The sequence below is a fragment of the Neofelis nebulosa genome, chromosome 5 (assembly GCF_028018385.1).
Source record: "Neofelis nebulosa isolate mNeoNeb1 chromosome 5, mNeoNeb1.pri, whole genome shotgun sequence".
Lineage (NCBI taxonomy): Eukaryota > Metazoa > Chordata > Mammalia > Carnivora > Felidae > Neofelis > Neofelis nebulosa.
Genome location: NC_080786.1, coordinates 99,991,681 through 100,010,856, shown reverse-complemented (window position 1 = coordinate 100,010,856; position 19,176 = coordinate 99,991,681). Strand labels below are relative to the sequence as shown.

Below are 19,176 nucleotides of genomic sequence, written 5' to 3'. Positions count from 1 at the left end.
TCTTCCCAAAGCAAGTATGAATTTGTGCTTGGGGGAAAATGTTTATAAATAATTTAATTATGCTGTTCATTAGAACAAATAGTGTTCTATTTTAACAGGGCTCCTGTTTTAACAGACAAACAAGAGCACATAGAAGTCCATAATATGGAAACCTATTTACTACTATGTAGAGAATGGTTTGCCGTGTTTTTATTGGGCTTTTGTCTTTTAAAGACAATGTCTATTACCTACATTTAAATAATAAAATGGACTAGGTTAAAAGGGGCTACTTTTCTATTAAGCACTATTGGTAGATGGAAGACCATTCCTCTCTCTATGCTTATAAGTTATCTTTTTTCTTAGACTTTGTATATATTCTTGATAAAATCTCAGTCCATGCTCAAACACCAGTCATTTCAGGCTGGGATCATTCACCTTCAGGTGAACACAGTATTCAGAATCAGAAGACCAGAATTCAAGTTTCAGTTCTAATATTTATTACATTGGGCTTTAGGCATGTTACTTGCTTTCTCTGCACTTAATTTATAATTCACAAAGCTATAAAGATTACAATGGTATTATATGCGTAAAGGATATCTTTATGTTTTGTGTATTTTTAAAGTAAACCAACCCAAGAATACAGCAAAATTCAGATTTATCACAGAAAACCTGTTGTCATTGAGGAGATAACATTTTCTCTAATAAAAGGCAAAAAACAAAACCAGTTTTAAGTGAGAAAACTGATATTTACAAAAGGCAAGAGAAAAAAGTTAATGAGACCGTTTAGAATTGGTACAGTAAGATTCAGAATGGAAAGATAAAGCGTGAACAGAAAAGGTTTTTATGAAGATGCTATGGACCTATTCATGTAAACGGCTTAGCTTTTCAGAGTGAGGCTGAGTATTAAAAGACTACAGCAATAGCACTGGATAAAAACTTAAGGCTGTAAACAACTTTGTGACTTTTTTAGGAAATTCAATATTTTCAGTTTTACAGTTGATAGCACTGGTTTATTCTAAAAGCGGTGTTTTAAGCTAAAAACAAAAACAAAAATAATTTTATGCAAGCATTCACAAAGTAAAACATATGGTGACAATAGAATGATCTTAGAAGTCGACATTTTGCTTGCCAGTGTCACTGTACTGCTTGTCTTAGCCTTTGTTCTCCTAAAAGCAGAGCCCAAGACAAAAGTTTGCATGCAGTCATTTATTTGGGAAGTGATCCCAGGGAACGGGAGCAATAGAGAGAGCAAACAGAAGAAAGGAAAATCAATCAAGGATGCAGGAGTTGGACATCACATAAGTACTAGTGCTTGATCTTGATGGACCTTCTTTGGAGCCTTATGAAATGTGCCTCTGAGTTGTCTTTGAAGTGGGAGAAGGTGGCTCCATGCCTCTTCCAACTTGTCGGTGCCCAGTGCCAAGAAGTTCCTTCAGCTTGTCAGAAGGAGCAGAGAGGAGGTGAAGTGTGGTTATCCACTCCTACTGTAAACTGTTGCCACAGCAGTGGCGGAAGGAAGAAGGCCAAGAGGATTTGGCATGGGAGATCTCAGCACAGTGCTATCAGGAACGACCTATTGTAAATGCTACCAGAACAGTAAAATTGATATTCACTCTGATGACACTAACAGTAGTTTCTAACCTAGTTTACTAGAAAGTTGTAGTTTGTATATTTTAGATTTAATTATATTATTATATATATTAGATTTCATTTTCATTAGAATTTTAAATTGTTTGGAAAGATTAACATCTAGAATACTGCATTTCTTACAAATATGTATAATATCACATTGTAGACACATGTGAGGCTTTTTTACTATTTCCCCCAGAATCCTAAGGAGCAAGAGAGGGGGAAAGGGAGGAGATGAAGAATCTTACCCCAAAGAAACATTAATGAAGTACAGAAAAGTGTTAGGCCTGTAGTCCAATCCAGGCTTTATAGTGTTATCTCCTTAACTCACTGAACACTGGTTTTTCCAATAAGGGATAATCTCCAAAGTCTCTTTCAACTGTAAAAGTTTATGCTTCTTGAACAATAATGCCACTTCAGATGAAGCAATCCAAGCCCAGAGAAACTAACTCATTGGAGTCATAAACGAATAAAAGCAGAAGCAAGACTGGCCCTTAAATCTTAGAATCATAGAAGCTGATGGCTATTTTTAGACTTGTCCTGAATGAGTATTATCCATGTTTTAAGGTACTAAGTAGCTACTACCACTCTGTAGGAATCCAAGAAAAATATATACAATGAAAAGGGACTAGAAATTTATTAAGAACTTTGAATTAAATCAGGATATTTAGCAAGGCTCCAGGAAAGAAGCTAAAGCAGTGTTTAACTGCTTTGCAGGCTGTGTGCATCAAAATCACCTGAGCTCCTTGCTAAAAATGCAGGCTTCTGTCCCCAGCCCCTGGCTGTGTTTATCAGTCTTTCAGAAGGGAATCCACATTTTTTTTTTTTTGAGACAGAGAGAGACAGAGCATGAACGGGGAAGGGGCAGAGAGAGAGCGAGACACAGAATCGGAAGCAGGCTCCAGGCTCTGAGCCATCAGCCCAGAGCCCGACGCGGGGCTCGAACTCACGGACTGCGAGATCGTGACCTGAGCTGAAGTCGGACGCTCAACCGACTGAGCCACCCAGGCGCCCCGGGAATCCACATTTTTAAACCACCCACCAAGTGATTCTCAAAACAGCCTCAAGTAGGAGAACCACTAGTGTAGACAAGTGGGGAAATGTGCAAAAAACCAATAGGGCTAGATAAGGAGTGGAAAGGAAATAAAATGAAGATGGCCGAGGAAAAGAAGGATGCGGTATATACGAGGGCACTGTTTTATTTTTCTCTACATCCATATATAACATAAAACTTAAGGCTACGACCTACTTAACAAATAGAATAGTACTGACCTAATTTTAGTAAACTAGAACACTTGAAAAATACATCAAACCTTGTATCATTGAAAACACGTAAGATTTATCCTCTCTGAGCAATGGTACAAACAGTATACAACTATCAGATGACAGCATCAGCACCAAATTATAAATTTATGTGTGGCCTCACCACTGGGTCTATTTTGTGTAAACTAAGCTTTCTTTTTCTTCTTCTTCTTCTTTTTTTTTTTTTTTAACTTATTTATTTTGAGAGAGAGAGAGAGAGAGAGAGAGAGAACAGGGGAGGGCAGAGAGAGAGGGAGACAGAATCCCAAGCAGGCTTTGCACCATCAGCATGGAGACCCACAAAGAGCTCAAACCCACAAACTGTGAGATCATGACCTGAGCCAAAATCAAGAATTTGGTGCTTAACCGACTGAGCCACCCAGGCACCCAATAAGCTTTATTTTTTCATTTGACTTCCTCATCTACTTCTATTTTGTTATCTTGTACTTCATGTATAACCATATGCCACCGTACGTCCTTTTTGGAGAAAAGTCTATTTGGAATTAATCACTGGCACCCAAATAAATAAACCAAAAAAAAAAAAAAAAACCCAGAAACTTTTGGAGATCTTCAAAATCATTTTAATATGCCTTCCTGTGAGGTATGGTGAAAAGATGAAGTGAAATAATGGTTGTGACCAGTCCCTGATAATACACTTAGTGGCAAAATTTTCTAGTCCTTTTTGATGATTAATTCTAGCATATAATCAAGAATTATATGCACAACCATTAGAAGCTACAAACCTTGGTGTTCAGAGGGGGACTTACCTAAAATGGAGCCATAAGACCAAAGTGACCTTTTAAGTACTCCTTGATACTTTGCTTTCCATCCCAGCCCATCCCCATATATCTAAGGCACAGAGTAGGTTTTTATCAACCTAATTACTCAGTTCTTAATTCCCTGGTAAATCATAAAATTATTCAGTTTTTAAGGGACCCACCAGCTTTTTTTTTTCTTTTTTAATGTTTATTTTTGAGAGACAGAGCACGAGTGGGGTAGGGGCAGAGAGAAAGGGAGACACAGAATCCAAAGCAGGCTCCAGGCTCTGAGCTGTCAGCACAGAGTGTGACATGGGCTTCAAACTCATGAACCTGTAAGATTATGACCTGAGCTGATGCTGGGATGCTTAACTTAACCGACTAAGCCACCCAGGTGCCCCAGGGACCCACCAGCTTTAATTAAGGAATTACATCTGCTTCTCAAGGACAGGATATGGTAAATTTTTTCATCTTAACCCCTGGTACAAAGTAAAAATTTGACTATTTAGTAGTCAAGTACTTGTCACTTAAATGACACAGAGCTACTATAAATATTTATTGAACTGACATTACTGCTGTACAGTGTTACACTAAATAAGCTCCTCTCTGAGTCCAAGTAGTATTTCCAAATCTTTCCAGAACTCAGCAAGTTCCACGTAAAACAGAACACTGGACCAGTTTGTTAAGCACTTAAATGTCTCATATATGAGCATTTAAACACCCATTAAGGCAAAAATATCATCAATGTCATCTGTCTCCTTAATGGTTCCTGATGTATTATGTTTGTTCATTTGCATCACTGTCCATGAGTTAGTTTCATTTTCGTTGTTTCCTGTAAGGTTTTCATGAATTTGTTTCTCTTTAGTTTGTATGACAGGATTTGAAACTCTGCTCCTCAAGAGTTGCTTATTGTTGGGGTAGAGATCAGTTCTATGAACTGAACAGTGTGAGCGTTTCCATTTTCTGCTATCTGTAGCATTCTGCATCCCTTGAGGGGACTGTTGAATTTCCTTTGAAAGAGTCAACTGCAACTTTCTCTGCAGTCTCTTCTGTCCCAGTAAAAATCTACTCTGAGATCTTCTTTGTCTCAAATGATGCTTTGAAGTCTTGATTCCTGAGCCACGAAGAAGACAGTTGCAAATAGATGCTTTTATGCACTTTAGTTTCTTTGGTAAACTTTAAAGGATAAGAGAAAGGAAAAATCTGGGATTAAGACACAGAAAACATTTTCAAAAACTTTTGTCTTCCTTTTACCAACACCTAACAGAAAAGTACACAATTTATCTCTAAGTCTTGTGCCCGTGTACAACCCCAGAATCATCGGAAAAAATAAATAGAAGCTTGAACCCAAATCTGTGTTTTCAGAGCAAAGGTTTCCTCTGACTCAGGTTGTAGACGAATATGTGCCCATTATGTTCCCAAAGTAAAGTAGCTCCTACAACTGCCTAGCAAGGTAGCTGAATGGTGAGATACCTCCACACTTTAGTGTCAGAGCTTTTCCCTGATAACTACTGTTCATAATGTAATAGGGGTGGAGCTGAGGAAAGGATATATCACAATTAGGAAAATTTGGATTTTTCATATCTGGATAAACAACTTCATGTTGTAGAAGGAAATAAAGGAAAAGGAGTAAATGTGAAGAGAGAGTTTAAGAATGAAAAGATAGAGCTTCTGGCATAGACCAATTGGGCTACCCTAATTGTGATTCATGTACCATCTTCAAGCTTGGGAATTCAGAACTCAAATAGCTGATAATTTTAGGTGTTTTGCTTCTGAATAAGGTATACTGCCACAAGGTGTATCAGTACCTTGCTAACTCCCTCACCACTTGTGATAGATTTCAAAAGATTAGCATGGGTCTGTAATTTCTACCCCATCACCCTTCCCTTCCCTTTTCTTTTTTTTTTTTAATTTTATTTATTTATTTATTTATTTTGAGAGAGAGAAAGCGTGAGTAGGGGAGGGGCAGGAAGAGGAGAGAGCAAGAATCCCAAGCAGGCTCCGCACTGGCAGCATGAAGCCCGACACGGGGTTTGAACCCACAAACTGTGAGATCATGACCTGACCTGAGCCGAAGTCAGACGCTTAACCAACTGAGCCACCTAGGTGCCCCCTCTTTTGCTTTTTAATTATAAATACATAAAGTTATAAATACAAAAGTTATAAATACATAACTTTGAGAAAGCCCATTATAATGTAGTGAATCATGGTCAGTTTCCAAACCCTTTTACTTGTCTTACTGTAAGTGGTAATTTTTAAGTATACCTCCTAATTAAAATGGGAATAGAAAAAAATGAAAAAAGAAGAATCAGAGGATCTGAATGGAGTTCTAGATCTCCCAACTGTAACAACCTAATCAAAATCCCCTATTTCCTCATCTACAAAATGAGAGTAATACTGCCCATCTCAGAGAGTTATCGTGTACATTAAATAAATTATAAATTGGACTATAAATATATTATTGAAACAGCAAAACATGGCAGTTTGAAAGAGCGCTATCTTTGTGGGGTATGGAATAATGGTTGAACCAAATAAACACTAGTTTGTTACCATTCTCATTAACTTTTATTTATTATTATCTCTGTCTCAGGCTGAGTTTTCCACTCTAGAATAGATCCTTTTTAGATGGCTACAGGTCTTTAAGGGGCGCTAATGTAGATACCTTTCCAACAATTTCATCCCTTAGGAATACTTAACAACTTCTCTCATAGCTCTTAATCAAAACTTGTTTTTGTTGATCTTTGCAGCCAGTGTTCTGAAATTGTTACCATGGGCATCTATTATTTTTCAAGAAAAATATAAAACCCTAGGGGTGCCTGGGTGGCTCAGTCAGTTGAGCATCTGACTTCAGCTCAGGTCATGATCTCGCTGTTCGTGAGTTCAAGCTCCACGTTGGGCTCTGTGCTGACAGCATGGAGCCTGGAGCCTGCTTTGGATTCCGTGTCTCCCTCTCTCTCTGCCCCTCCCCTGCTTGCACTCTGTTTTTCTCTAAATAAACTATATATATATATATATATATATATATACACACACACACACACACACACACAATATGTATAAAATGTATAAAATATGTATATATATATATATACATAATATATAAAATATATATATATAAAGTATATATAAAATCCTAAAGTGTCTAACTTCATTGTAGTGCTTCAAGTAATACTGGTCACAATAAAAGATAATCATCCTTAAGTAGTTCTGTGACCCTAAGGACCACAAGAAGAGGAAATCAATACCCGGAGAATCTGGCACCCATGAACGAACATGACCTGACCCTAACCCCAGAGTCTGGTGTGTGCCCTTGTAAGAGGCAGACTGCTTCTGCTCTCACATCCTCATCCTGCTATGCTGAAGCTGCAGGCAGACTGGCTGTCTCTCCTACGAGAGCAAGGGCTAGAGCTAGTGCTCCATGAGAATTAAGTCTGTCTTACACAGGAGTATCCCCAGGCTTAACATACCACAGACACTCGTAAGGCTCTCTGAATTAACAGATGGAATGGGGAAGAGTATAAGTGAATAAATCCAATTAACCAAGTTAACTTTCTTCCTCTCAATAATAAAGCTGTGCCCAACAAAAGCAAACAAAACTGCATTTGGAATAGATCCCTCTTTTAGCCCCCCCTAGAGCTACTGGACGTACCATTTTTTTAAAAAAGCTGACTTGAATATATATAGCTTTGCCTAAATGACAACAGCAAAAGTTAAGGATATAATTTTTATTATATACCTACCTATGGCCTTGAGCTTCCACATGTTTAAGCCGGTTACTTTTAAGAAGTTTGTTACCCAGAAAGGAGGCCTGAGCCTTGAGTTTTTTGCTCCTGCACCACAAAATTGCCATTTGGATTTCTTCAGAAAGTTGAGTGAAAGTCTTAGCCCCTCGAAATCTTTGCACAAAACTTTTGGCACAGGGAGTTCCTGATGCTCTCTGAGAAGAATGTTTGGTTGCCTTTAGTTTGGACTGAGAACATTTAACGCTGGTCTCCTGAAATATGGAAAGGTGAAAAAAATATATTGGATTTGTTACTGACTTACAAATATATAACAACAAAGAAAAGTTAACTCACCATGAGATTTAGAAAATGTCTTAAGAAGGAAAACTTTTTTTTTTTTTCAACGTTTTTTTTTAATTTATTTTTGGGACAGAGAGAGACAGAGCATGAACGGGGGAGGGGCAGAGAGAGAGCGAGACACAGAATCGGAAACAGGCTCCAGGCTCCGAGCCATCAGCCCAGAGCCTGACGCGGGGCTCGAACTCACGGACCGCGAGATCGTGACCTGGCTGAAGTCGGACGCTTAACCGACTGCGCCACCCAGGCGCCCCAAGAAGGAAAACTTTTTTTAAGCTCACTGTGCTTTTCTTTGTCTCAAAAAACTTAATTTTTTATCAACTGCTCCTAACACAAGATGTTTTTCCCCTCTGTGCAACAATAGATCTCATCTCTAACTGAATTCAGGTGGGAAACATAGATGGGAAGTATACTATAAATATTCTGACAGATAACCTACTTAACCTATACATAAAAATGAATAAATATTGGTCAAAGTCTATCTAGGAAAAAAAAAAATCACTGAAGAGACCTTTTCCTAGATACTATTGGATTACCACAGATTTGTTTTTCACTTATTTCTATACCCTAAGTTACCCTCAACACTGGGTCACAAACGTCACTGGAAATGCATGGAGATACGGATGGCTGCTGAAAATATGTTAAAAATGCTTAAACCGAGCATCATTTCCAATTCAACCATGTTTTGATGTGGCACCTTTGTCTCTTCAACCCCATCTTTCTATATCAAGTGGAGTTTGAATTGTACCAACTTTTATTGTTTATGAAAATATGCCACTTACTAGATTTGCTTTCATCCTTCATTCAAAACTTACCTTCTTCCAAATTTCTCACTCAAGAAAAACATTAAAAAAGTAATAGAAAATGTAAAAGTAGAGACATAGCAATACTTTGTGTTGGTGATCGATAAAAGAAATTTGACCTTGAAAACAAGCTGAGCATGTTAGTGCTAATTGCTAGAAATGTGGTAGTGATGAGCCATGACTAAGCTGACCAACCAGCCAGCTTCAAAACCAGCTCACCTAGGAACAGCAGGATGGACTGCAGAGAGCTACAGTTCCTGAGACAGCTGACAAAACTATTTGGGGGACTGATGTAATGGTAAAGAACAAAGACTGTGAAACCAAAGTGCCTGTGTTCAAATCCCAGCTCTGCCCCGTATTTGCTGTGTGGCCTGAGCAATTTCTTATCCCTTCTATACTTCAATTTTCTCAGCTGAAATATGGAAACAGTAATAATATCACCAGCCTCACAGGGCTTTTGCAAGGTTTATAGGAGTTAATACACGTAAAGCATTTCGAACACTGCCTAGCATAGAGTAAGTGCAGTATATGTGTTAGCTGTTATTACGATGATGATGATGACACTGATGAAGATGATGATTCCTCCCTCTGGAACTCATAAATTGGACAGAATATAGATCCAAGCTAGAATCCTTATAAACATTCAAGAAAGTACTCTGACTTACTAGAAATGATTAAGAATTCTTAAATAGAACAAAGAAATAATCCATGCGAGAAACCAGGAGAAAACAATTTGAGAAGCACAGATGGTAACAGAAGTCAAGTAGTTACCACATGAAAGAGGGTGACACTGACGTCCTTATCTGTTGCTAGGTCCAGAACAGAATTTACAGGTACTAAGAGGAATCATGTTAAAACTTGAACCCTGACAGGGAAAGAAAGAGAAGCCTCATGACAAAAGACAAGGATGACAGTAACAATGAAAAAAGTAGCTAATGACATCTAACAACAGTTAAGTGCTTTGAATACTTTACATGAATTAAAACTGCATAATCCCATGAGGTGCATACTGTTATTAGAAAACAGAGGTTTGGACAGGTCAAGAAACTTATATAAGGTCATACAGCTAGTACCAACTGAAGCCAGGACTCAAACCATTTCTGTCTGACTACAAAGTGCATACTCTTAATATAATCCACACCTGCAGTGGATCCTAAGGGCAATTTAAAATTCTAGTGAAATGCTTAGTAAAATGTTTCTGGAGGCATTCTATAAACTGAATTTCCTGGATACACTCAGTCCCTTGGGAGTGCCTGTATTCATTCAGAAACAGGCTGAGAACTAAGATGGCCCTAAGCCGAGCTGGTGACAAAAACAGAGGATTCAATCTCTGCCCTTGGTAAGTGGTATCTACTTTATAAAGTAGCAGAATCATAAGCCATAGTAATAGAAGCCAGACAAACCTGAATAGCCTTGTGCTTCAGCTGTTTGCAGAAAGCTCTCAAATCAAATTCTGAGGACTTCTCTGTAGAGGTGGAGAGACCACAGATACAAAAACTTAAGCAAACAATTTTCAAATCAATGAATTCTCAAGTATATAATATTTCTTGCCAAATTACTACAAAAGAAATAAAGGGAATTAGATGAGTATGTGCTCAGAAAAAATTACCTTTGAAGATTTTCTTACTCTTTACTGGCTGTCCAAGATCCACATTATTCTGTATATTGATCTTCATTTGCTTAGCTTTTTTGGAAATTCTGTGTACAGTTTCTTTGCTAGACCTTGGTGATTGATTTTTTGTTAAAAACAGTTTATTTAACAATTTAGTTACTCCTTTAGCTGCAAAAGCTGTGGGCATTTTTTTCTTAAAGACCTCAAAATAGGGCTGTCCTAAAAATTCGGCAATATCAGAAGGAAAGGTAAAATCTTTGAAGTAAGGCAGTGGTTGAATCCTAGAGACTTCATGAAGCAATCCAAACAATGGCTCATATAAAGAAGTCAGCCTTTTTAAAACACCTTTATAGAGAACCCTAGAGGAAGAGGAGGTCATGAATTAGCCAGTAATTATAATTTGCAGATTATTTAATAACCACAACAGATTCAAAGCTGAAAATAAATGTCGATCAATCTGCCACTACAGATAAAAAACGCTCTGGGACATATTTGCATAGAGCCAGATTAGTCCAGCCCAAACAGAAAAATCCAAGTACAATATTTACTTTAAGTACGACATGGAACGATGTCTCAAAGGATACGCAACAAAATGTTAAGTGTGGTGAGATTTTAGGTAAATTTCAGGTTCTTCACTCTTTTTTTTTTTTGGAATGTCTTAAAATAAGCATGTATTATTATTATAATCAGCAAAAATTAAAGCTATTTTCATTATAGAAAAGAATGGAAGGTTTGACATTTTAAAATAATGTTAGTTATTAGTAGTTCTAATGTTGTTACCCCTAAGAATAAGCAGAATAAACAAGATGAAATAGTACTTGAGCTACCCAGGTTAAGACATCGAGGACATAACCATCAACACTCTAGTTCCTAATCCATCCCAAATAAACTCTGACCAAGTGAAGAAATGGAACCCCTGCACCATCAGCATCCCACAGGAAAACAAATATGAAAACCACTAATGAGAAACCTAGGTGGAGTTAGATGAAAAACAAATGAAGGAGTTCAGAGGTAGGTGCATACATACCATAACCTGCTCACCAGCCCAACCATCACAAGGTTTAAAATAATGAATTCTTGTAAACCTAGATGTTTCACAGTCAAGCTGAAGAATCAAGTTAAAGTTTGAAAACAAAACCAAAGTAACTGGGTTTTGTAAGTTACATTCATGAAAGAAACAGATTGGAAATAGAATTTTCTTGAAGAAATTAAAGCTTTAAAACATGTTCTGGGGGCGCCTACGTGGCTCAGTCAGTGAAGCCTCCAACTTTGGCTCAGATCAGGATCTCAGGATTTGCAGGTTCAAGTCCTATGTCGGGCGGGCTCTGTGCTGTCAGCTCAGAGCCTGGAGTCTACTTCAGATTCTGTGTCTCCCTCCCTCTCTCTGCCCCTCCCCCACTCACACCCTGTCTCTCTCTCTCTCTCTCAAAAAATAAATGAACATTAAAAACAAATTAAAAAACAAACAAACATGTTCTGTTTCAGGCATGGAGACTTAAAGTAACATGTACTCTGCAAGAACACTCATTATTTTACTTCTAAGATTAAGAATTTCTATCAGTGCCCTTATGATAAGACATGTTAGAAAGAGACTGGCAGTCTCTGGCAATGGCTGTATCAAGCAACTACTAGAAAAAGGAGGCCAAGAAGCAAAATTTTAAGAATAGGTTATAACTTCTACAAACCTCCTAGCTTTCAAACAAATACTATTAAATATATCCAAACAATTCCAATTCAGGGGAAGGCATTTCAGTTGATTCAAGGATACAGAAATGTCTTGCAGCAACAGTCCAAGAGGCGAAGTAACAACTTGCAGGCTCCCAAAATCTTCATGAGCACCAATTCAACCACTGGTTGGCTAGGGATGACATATGCTTCGGTAGTTACACGATGATTTTCACTTCACAAAAAATGGAAAAGTATGTTCTTTTTATTCTTAAAGTTCATTAATTATAAAGCTCTTACATAGCAGTTTTCAAGTGCAGGTGAGCTTGAAGCTCAATTTGAAGTAGTTCTGCTCAACAGTGACTTACTCAAGTTGATGGACACTGATATTTCAATGTAATCTATTGTGACCCAGATGTCAGTATCCTGCCATCCCTCCACAAGCCAACAGAGGAGAGATTCTCACAAATACCAGGTGCCTGTTACTAAGACAAAATCTGCACAACTGAAGTACAATTGATTATATCCCAACACCAAGCAAAGTCCAAAGAGAGACTGCACTAAAGACAGAGTTCCCAGCCCACCACAAAGCCCATCACAAAGCAGCTGGACCACTTACTTGGAAGAAAACAACTCAGACAGATGTTGAATTGAACCCTCCAAATCCATGTTTTTCAAACGTTTTAAACATTGTTCAACCTAGAGGGGGAAGAGTAGCTCAAATTCATAGAATACGGACATGGCCACCGATGTGACGAGGAAAACAAAGATACGCAAAAGTTCAAATTAGGGAAGGGGCGCCTGGGTGACTCAGTCAGTTAAGTGGCGGACTCTAGCTCAGGTCATGACCTCACAGCTTGTGAGTTTGAGCCCTGCGTTGGGCTCTGTGCTGACAGTTCGGAGCCTGGAGCCTGCTTCGGATTCTGTGTCTCCCTCTCTCTCTACCCCTCCCCCACTTGTGCTCTCTGTCTCTCAAAAATGAATAAATGTAAAAAATTTTTTAAAAAATCCAAAGTATGGAAATACACTGAACACCACAGAATACCTTCATTTTAGGTAAAATAATCTGTAGCCCAAAGCAATTGCTCCTGCTCAAAAATTGGAAATTAACCCACCTGAACACATTTCTCAAACCCAGTTATAACTAAGAATTTACTATATGCCAGGATGTGATTGATGCTATAAAGGGCACTCAAGTAAGTATGAGATTATTCTCAAGATTATCATTTTTCTGAACCAACATGATTTCTCACAGTGAGATCATTAAAACAAGATAGTAGATTAATTAACTACTTGATTTCAACAACTTGTAAATGGCCTCAGAGATGAGCAAAGTGATTTACTCACTTTACAAGTATATACGGGATACTTTATGCAAGGCATGCTGGGAAAAAAAATAGTATATGACACTCCCCATCTCTAGCTGCTAAAAACCTAGTAGTAAAAATAAGAAGTCATACAAAATATTTAAATGCTGAAATAAAAGATGTGCCTTATTTAAAATTGCAGTCCCCTCAGCACTCTACCCTTTCCTGCTTTATTTTTCTCCATGACACTTTCGATGGACGCATTGACTGATGGCCTTTCTCCTCTCAACTACAGTGTAAACTCCATGAGGGCAGTATATTTCATCTATCTTATCCACCACTGTAACTCAGTACTTAGCACAGTGTTAAGAAGGCACTCAGTAGCATTTTTACTTAATAACAAAAACAACAAAAAGCTATCCATTTTACAAAATGTGTTAAGAATTCTATGATCTCCAGGAAATACCACACAAAAGGCATACATGGGATGGCATCCAGACTTTGAAGAGTGTAAAAATCTGGATGGGCACTGACACTGGCAAAGATAATATCTTGCTAACGCTATATATATGCTAAAAATTTAAGTATTGATTCTGTTATAACAGCATAGCTTTCAGAATAGTGAAGGCAACGATCCTCAAATTCTCTGGGGTTAGCTCCTATCTTTTCAGTTTTTAATTCTGGATCCTATACTTTGAGAGAAGTACTGACAAACCAAGATGGGAGAGCACTTGGGAAATATAGTAAGTGAGCTACAGTTCAAAAATAAAAACAAGGGAAAATCATTTTGAGAATTTAAGCAAGGCAGAACAAGGAGGAACATAACAGTCTTCATATACTCTCTTGTCACACAGAAAGAGGAACTGACTATTTCTTGTGCTTCATTTAGGGGAATATTAGAGATAGGGTAATTCTACTACTCTGCTTTCTCCGAAGGGAGAAGAAATAACGTAGATGACAGTACTGAGTAAATAAGGAAATGTTAAGCAGGTCTAAGGCAGCAGTAGTAATGCAGATGGTAGTTGCAGGAGCATGAAACATGTTCCCTACTCTAAGGGACGGCAGGAAAAATAAACCATACACAAATAACTGCCACATGCAGACTGAACTCAATACCATAAGAGAACCACAAAGGGGAAGCCCAAATAGCCCACAGTCATAAAAAGAAGAGGTCAACCACACTAATAATCAAAAAATGCAACTTAAAATGAGATTACTACAATATGCCCTCATGTTACTCTTTGGGAAGAAGTTTATCACTGCTGGACAGCTTGAAATGGGACTTACAGGATAGCAAGGCTTTTACCAGGCAGAGATGGAGGGTCTGGGCATGCTAAATATACAGAGCCAGATAAGCAAATGTTCAGGTGAGAGAACAAATGTGATGAGCACGAGACTTGTGAAGAGTTCAGCTTGTCTGGAATATAAAATATATGAAGGTGAGAGAGAAGCCTGAGCTACAGAAAACTGAAAAGGCCAGATCACGGAGGATCTTAAAAGCTAAGCTAAGAGGTTTCATCTTTACTCAGGAGCCAATAGAGAACCATTAATAAAAATCAAAGCTGTGCTTTATGATGATTAACTCGGCTTTGGCATATAGAATATGTCAGAGTGTAGGAAAGACTGGAGTTGAGGAAAGATCAATTAGGATAGCAAGACAATTAAAAGTTGACATGGTCTAAAAAAAGAAGATGCAGCCAGAACTAAAATAAGGGTGTAGAAGCATAGAAAATTTTTGACTAACCAATTGACTTAATGGGAGAGCTACATAAGAGGAAGAAGCAGAGAAAATGGAACACCAGATTTTTCTGACTGGATAATTATTCACAGCTTGGAAAGCCAGAAGGAAAAGCAGGTTCAATCTGACACTTTCAAGTTGACATATATTCAAGTTTGGTTTTGGAGTAAAAGACTCATGAGATAAAAAGCTGCCCCAGAGAAGAAAACTTAGGAAAAGACCATGCTCCCAAATCTTTCTTTGAAGAAGAAATCTCCCATCTTTTTTTGCCTTAAGTAATGGGAGCAGAAAATTAACCAGAAAGCACGAATCTGTAAGGTTAGAGAACACGTCTGTGTTCTTCACCCTGTATACTGAGCACCAAGCACAGTACCTGGCACATAGAAAGTTACAAAAAAGGGCGCCTGGGTGGCTCGGTCAGTTAAGTGTCAGACTCTTGATTTCAGCTCAGGTCATGATGTCAGGGTGGTGAGATGGAGCCCCGTGTCAGGCTCTGTGCTAAGTATGGAGCCTGTTTAAGATCTCTCTCTCCCTCTCTCTCTCTGGCCCTCCTCACCCTCTCTAAAAAAAAAGGGGGGGGGGGGCTACACAAAATACCTGCAGAATTAATAAAGTGAATGAATGAATGAATGAGATTATAAAGAACCCAGCTTAGGAGACTCAGCCCTGTAGTGTAGAGGGCCCAATCTAAAAATTATAGGAAACCACTTTCCATAACTTGTTATATAGCCATTTACTCTAATATATTACTGATTAGATTATATGTCCCACAATATATAAACCGTGACTTTGTTCTTTTTATGATATTAGGATTTTGATTATGCTCAGGAAGTTGTTCTTTAATCCGGCACTTTGTCTTGCTTAAATCACTGTATCTGTGAACTAGGCAAAAGCATTCTCAATATAGATTACATATAATGAAGAAAACTTTTCATAAAAATTACCCACTAGAAACAAGACTGGGGAAGAATTAAACATAGTTCCTTTCTAAAGAAGTTGCGTTTTGAAATGCTTTCGGGGTGGGGGGCATGTGGGATGAAAGCCCACATGCAGCTTTGGACTGAAGATCTATTAAGTCACAAGTAATTTACTAAGTTTCCATACATAACAAAATATTAAGTGGCAGTATGATCTCATTTTCACCAAGTAAACACGTTGAGTCATAAACACAGGGCTTCCTCCTTACCTGTTTGAGGGCTAAATGGGGCTTGTGGTGGCCCATCCTGTAGTGATTGCTGTAAAGGACTGCACATAGCACATCTGTTTCTGCATCCAGGGTTTGGCTCTTCAGTGACAGTGTAACAAGACCACATTCTCTAATTACAGCTGCAACACAAAGGTCTAAACCAGAGACATTTAATAAAACTTAATTTGGGGGTGCCTGGGTGACTCAGTCAGTTAACCATCAACCTCGGCTCAGGACATGATCTCACAGTTGGTGAATTCGAGCCCCGTATCAGGCTCTGTGCTGGCAGCTCAGAGCCTGGAGCTTCTGTGTCTCCCTCTCTGCCCCTCTCCCGCTCATGCTCTGTCTCTCAAGAAGTAAATAAAAGTTAAAAAATTTTGAAAAAAAACTCAATATGTATTTCTACATTAAGTATATTATATAAAAACACCGTGAAGGAACATCTTTCCTTATTAAGGGGATTAAGAACAAATTAATATAACCAGCTTTAGCTATAAGAACATATTTAAGGATTCTAAGTATGTGAGAAGATGGAAATGGTGACAGATACAAAGTCCAAAATCATTAAGAGAACAACTGCTAAACAAGAAAGTATATTTTTGTAACACATTTTTTTATGATTTTTAATAATCTTTCATATGAAGACTTTGCCATCATGTGGTGTACACCTACTTACCTTGATGGCGGGTACCTGTTATACACTTCTCTAAATCCCCAGTTATGTACATAAGCAAGGCAGAATGAATAAACTCATACTCCTAAAAGCAGTGGTACTTTAAGGTAAGAATATATTCAGAAAAGAGAAACCACTATGGCAACTGGAAGTTACATTATTTGATGCATGCCCGACTGGACACAGGATGCTCAGCAGAACAAAATAACAGCTTCCTAGTCCGAAAAGCTGTGAAGTAGAAGATGGAGTTCATGTGTTTCTCTGTGGCTCTAAGGGTAGCACTATCATCCTAGATGGAAATAACACGAAGGCAGATTCCTACACAACAGGGAGAACCTAATTTTGTTTTGTCCGAACTATATGAAGCCAGAATGGACTACCATGAGGATGGGGAATGAGTTACTGAATTTCCATGCCTGATAGGAATCCTGTTAAGGAATTTTTGAATAGGGGTGCCTGGATGGCTCAGTGCGTTAAGTGTCAGACTTCAGCTCAGGTCATGGTCTCTGATCTCACCGTTAGTGGGTTCCAGCCCGCATCCGCCTCTGTGCTGACAGCTCAGAGCCTGCGGCCTGCTTCAGATTCTGTGTCTCTCCCTCTCTGCCCCTACCCCACGCATGCTCGCGCTCTCTCTCTCTCTCTCTCTCTCTCTCTCTCTCAAAAATAAATAAACATTGAAAAACTTAAGGAACTTTTGAATAGAATAAGAGGGAAGATTGATCTGTAAACTGCCTGGGGATGGATGGGGAAGAGGATGTCATGATTAGATAGGTTGTATTTAATATTAACTATCATTTGAGTGTTTATTTACCGCATTAGGCACTGTTCCAAATGCTTTATAACAGTAACGCTTCTTCAAAACAGCCCTTTGAGGCAGGTGCTATTCTTTATCCACACTTAAAAATGAGCGGAGGCACAGAAAGATTAAATAACGACACTTCCCAACCTGCCCAGCTCCAGCAAAGCGAAGTGCCTGGATTTTCAAACCCAATCTGGCTCCTAACTATTGGGCCCTACTGCCTAAAAACGGCAGTACTATTGGTAAAACACCTTCGTTTAAGAGCACTCTCCCCTAATTATATCATTAGATGCTCCCAAAGCCGGTGGAAGGTAGGGAGGACTAACCCCATTTTACAGATAAGGAACTAGAGGCCCAGAAGGACTGCAGTCTAAATCCAGCGTGCCCCAGCGCCCTCTTAGAAGATCAGGCAACAGAGTTCAGGGTGAACCGGGCCGGTGGTGGCTTGTGGGGAGCCCAGGGTTTCCAGACAATACTTCTCCCTAACGCTAGCCACGTCCACCTCTCTCCGCCCACTAGCCGCAGGGCTGGGCCTCGGACCTTCATCGCTCCAGCCAGGCCGTGAGGTAGGTACAGTGAATTAAATGGGGGACGCCAAAGTCAGAAGCACCACAGGCTTCTCCGGGTAACTCGGTAGCCCACGCACCCCAAGTCAGATCCTGCCCCGCGCCCCTTCCCAGTGTCCCGCGGGTTCAGGAAGTCCCGCCCCCTGCGCACGTGCGCTGGGCCCGGTCAGACACCGCCTCCGGAAACGTCTGTGGCTCGCCTGGCCCCCTCACTCACCCAGCGCCGCATCGGGGTCCTGTACCGTCACTGTGCTGTGGCTCCCCGCCTTCGGGATCTTTACGCGGTTCCACGGCTCCGGGCCCGGCGGCACCGTAGCCATCTTGGGACGCGGGGGAGGTACTGGGAAAGGCGGAGCTGGGCGAGGCCTAACGGAGCCACCGAGGGAGGGGAGGTGAGAGGAGATCTGGGGGAGGAAGAGGGCAAGGGGTGGTGCTGGGGCGGGGCCCAGAGGTGGGGGCGGGGCCTTCACGAATCGTGCACCAAATACAGTGGACTGGGAGAGTCCCTAATCACCAAAACCTGGCGGTGTTTCAGAATCTCTCACTTGGAAGAGTTTGGGGGTGGGTGGAAGCCCCATCCCAGTATTACTAAATAAGAATCTCCGAATGAGGATTGGAATCTGCATTGTGTTTGGGCTTCCCACGGGATTCTGCGGCACAACCAAGTTTGGAATTACTTCAAGGAGTTTTACAGTTGTAGTAACTGAGGCCACCCATAGACCCCCATCTGCACATCAGACATTGGGGGGAGGAGGAAATGAAATAAAAGAAATGCAAAGTGTGACATTTGAAACACAGAAGACGGGATTTACCTTGTCTGGAAGGTCCTTCTGTCTTCACCAACAGGAAAACTGCCATCACATCAAAGAAACTTAGAGCCCCTCTGACTCTATCAACCCTGTCCTCTATCATTGTTTAAGACAAGATGGTATCGCAAGCTCTGCTGATCCTCTCCTTATTAATAACTTTCTAATAGATTATTTATCTTCAGCCACAATGACGTCACCTTACTTGAATAAGCCCTTCACTGTAGTGTATTACAGAGGCAATTCGTAGATTTTGGAGACAGACCACCAAGGT

General features: G+C 39.6%; 1 protein-coding gene across 5 annotated transcripts; it reads right to left on the bottom strand.

The window, feature by feature from the left end:
- Window positions 1–2,791: 2,791 nt before the first annotated feature.
- NEPRO (nucleolus and neural progenitor protein) lies at window positions 2,792–18,551 on the bottom strand. Of its 5 annotated transcripts, none has more exons than XM_058731404.1 (10): window positions 18,071–18,294; window positions 17,248–17,627; window positions 16,059–16,213; window positions 12,447–12,526; window positions 11,931–12,062; window positions 11,190–11,267; window positions 10,160–10,521; window positions 9,954–10,015; window positions 7,409–7,662; window positions 2,792–4,844 (listed from the first exon to the last, which is right to left on the bottom strand). In XM_058731404.1, exons 3-10 carry the CDS (start codon window positions 16,092–16,094, stop codon window positions 4,382–4,384), a joined length of 1,467 nt encoding a protein of 488 aa, XP_058587387.1. In that variant the 5' UTR covers window positions 16,095–16,213; window positions 17,248–17,627; window positions 18,071–18,294; the 3' UTR covers window positions 2,792–4,381. The 5 variants fall into 5 exon arrangements, with proteins under 5 accessions (XP_058587387.1, XP_058587388.1, XP_058587385.1 ...); XM_058731405.1 differs by having other exon boundaries at window positions 17,543–17,627; XM_058731402.1 differs by lacking the exons at window positions 17,248–17,627; window positions 18,071–18,294 and adding an exon at window positions 18,314–18,551.
- Window positions 18,552–19,176: the final 625 nt, after the last annotated feature.

Coding starts and splice junctions, on each gene's coding strand:
- NEPRO (XM_058731402.1), bottom strand. CDS start 18,416: ATGGCTACGGTGCCGCCGGGCCCGGAGCCGTGGAACCGCGTAAAGATC. Junction 11,268..11,930: donor TGTTGCTGCAAGACATTTCT/GTATCCTTGAAT, acceptor TTGATTCTTCAG/CTTGACTGTGAAACATCTAG. Junction 10,016..10,159: donor GAGTAAGAAAATCTTCAAAG/GTAATTTTTTCT, acceptor CCACCTCTACAG/AGAAGTCCTCAGAATTTGAT.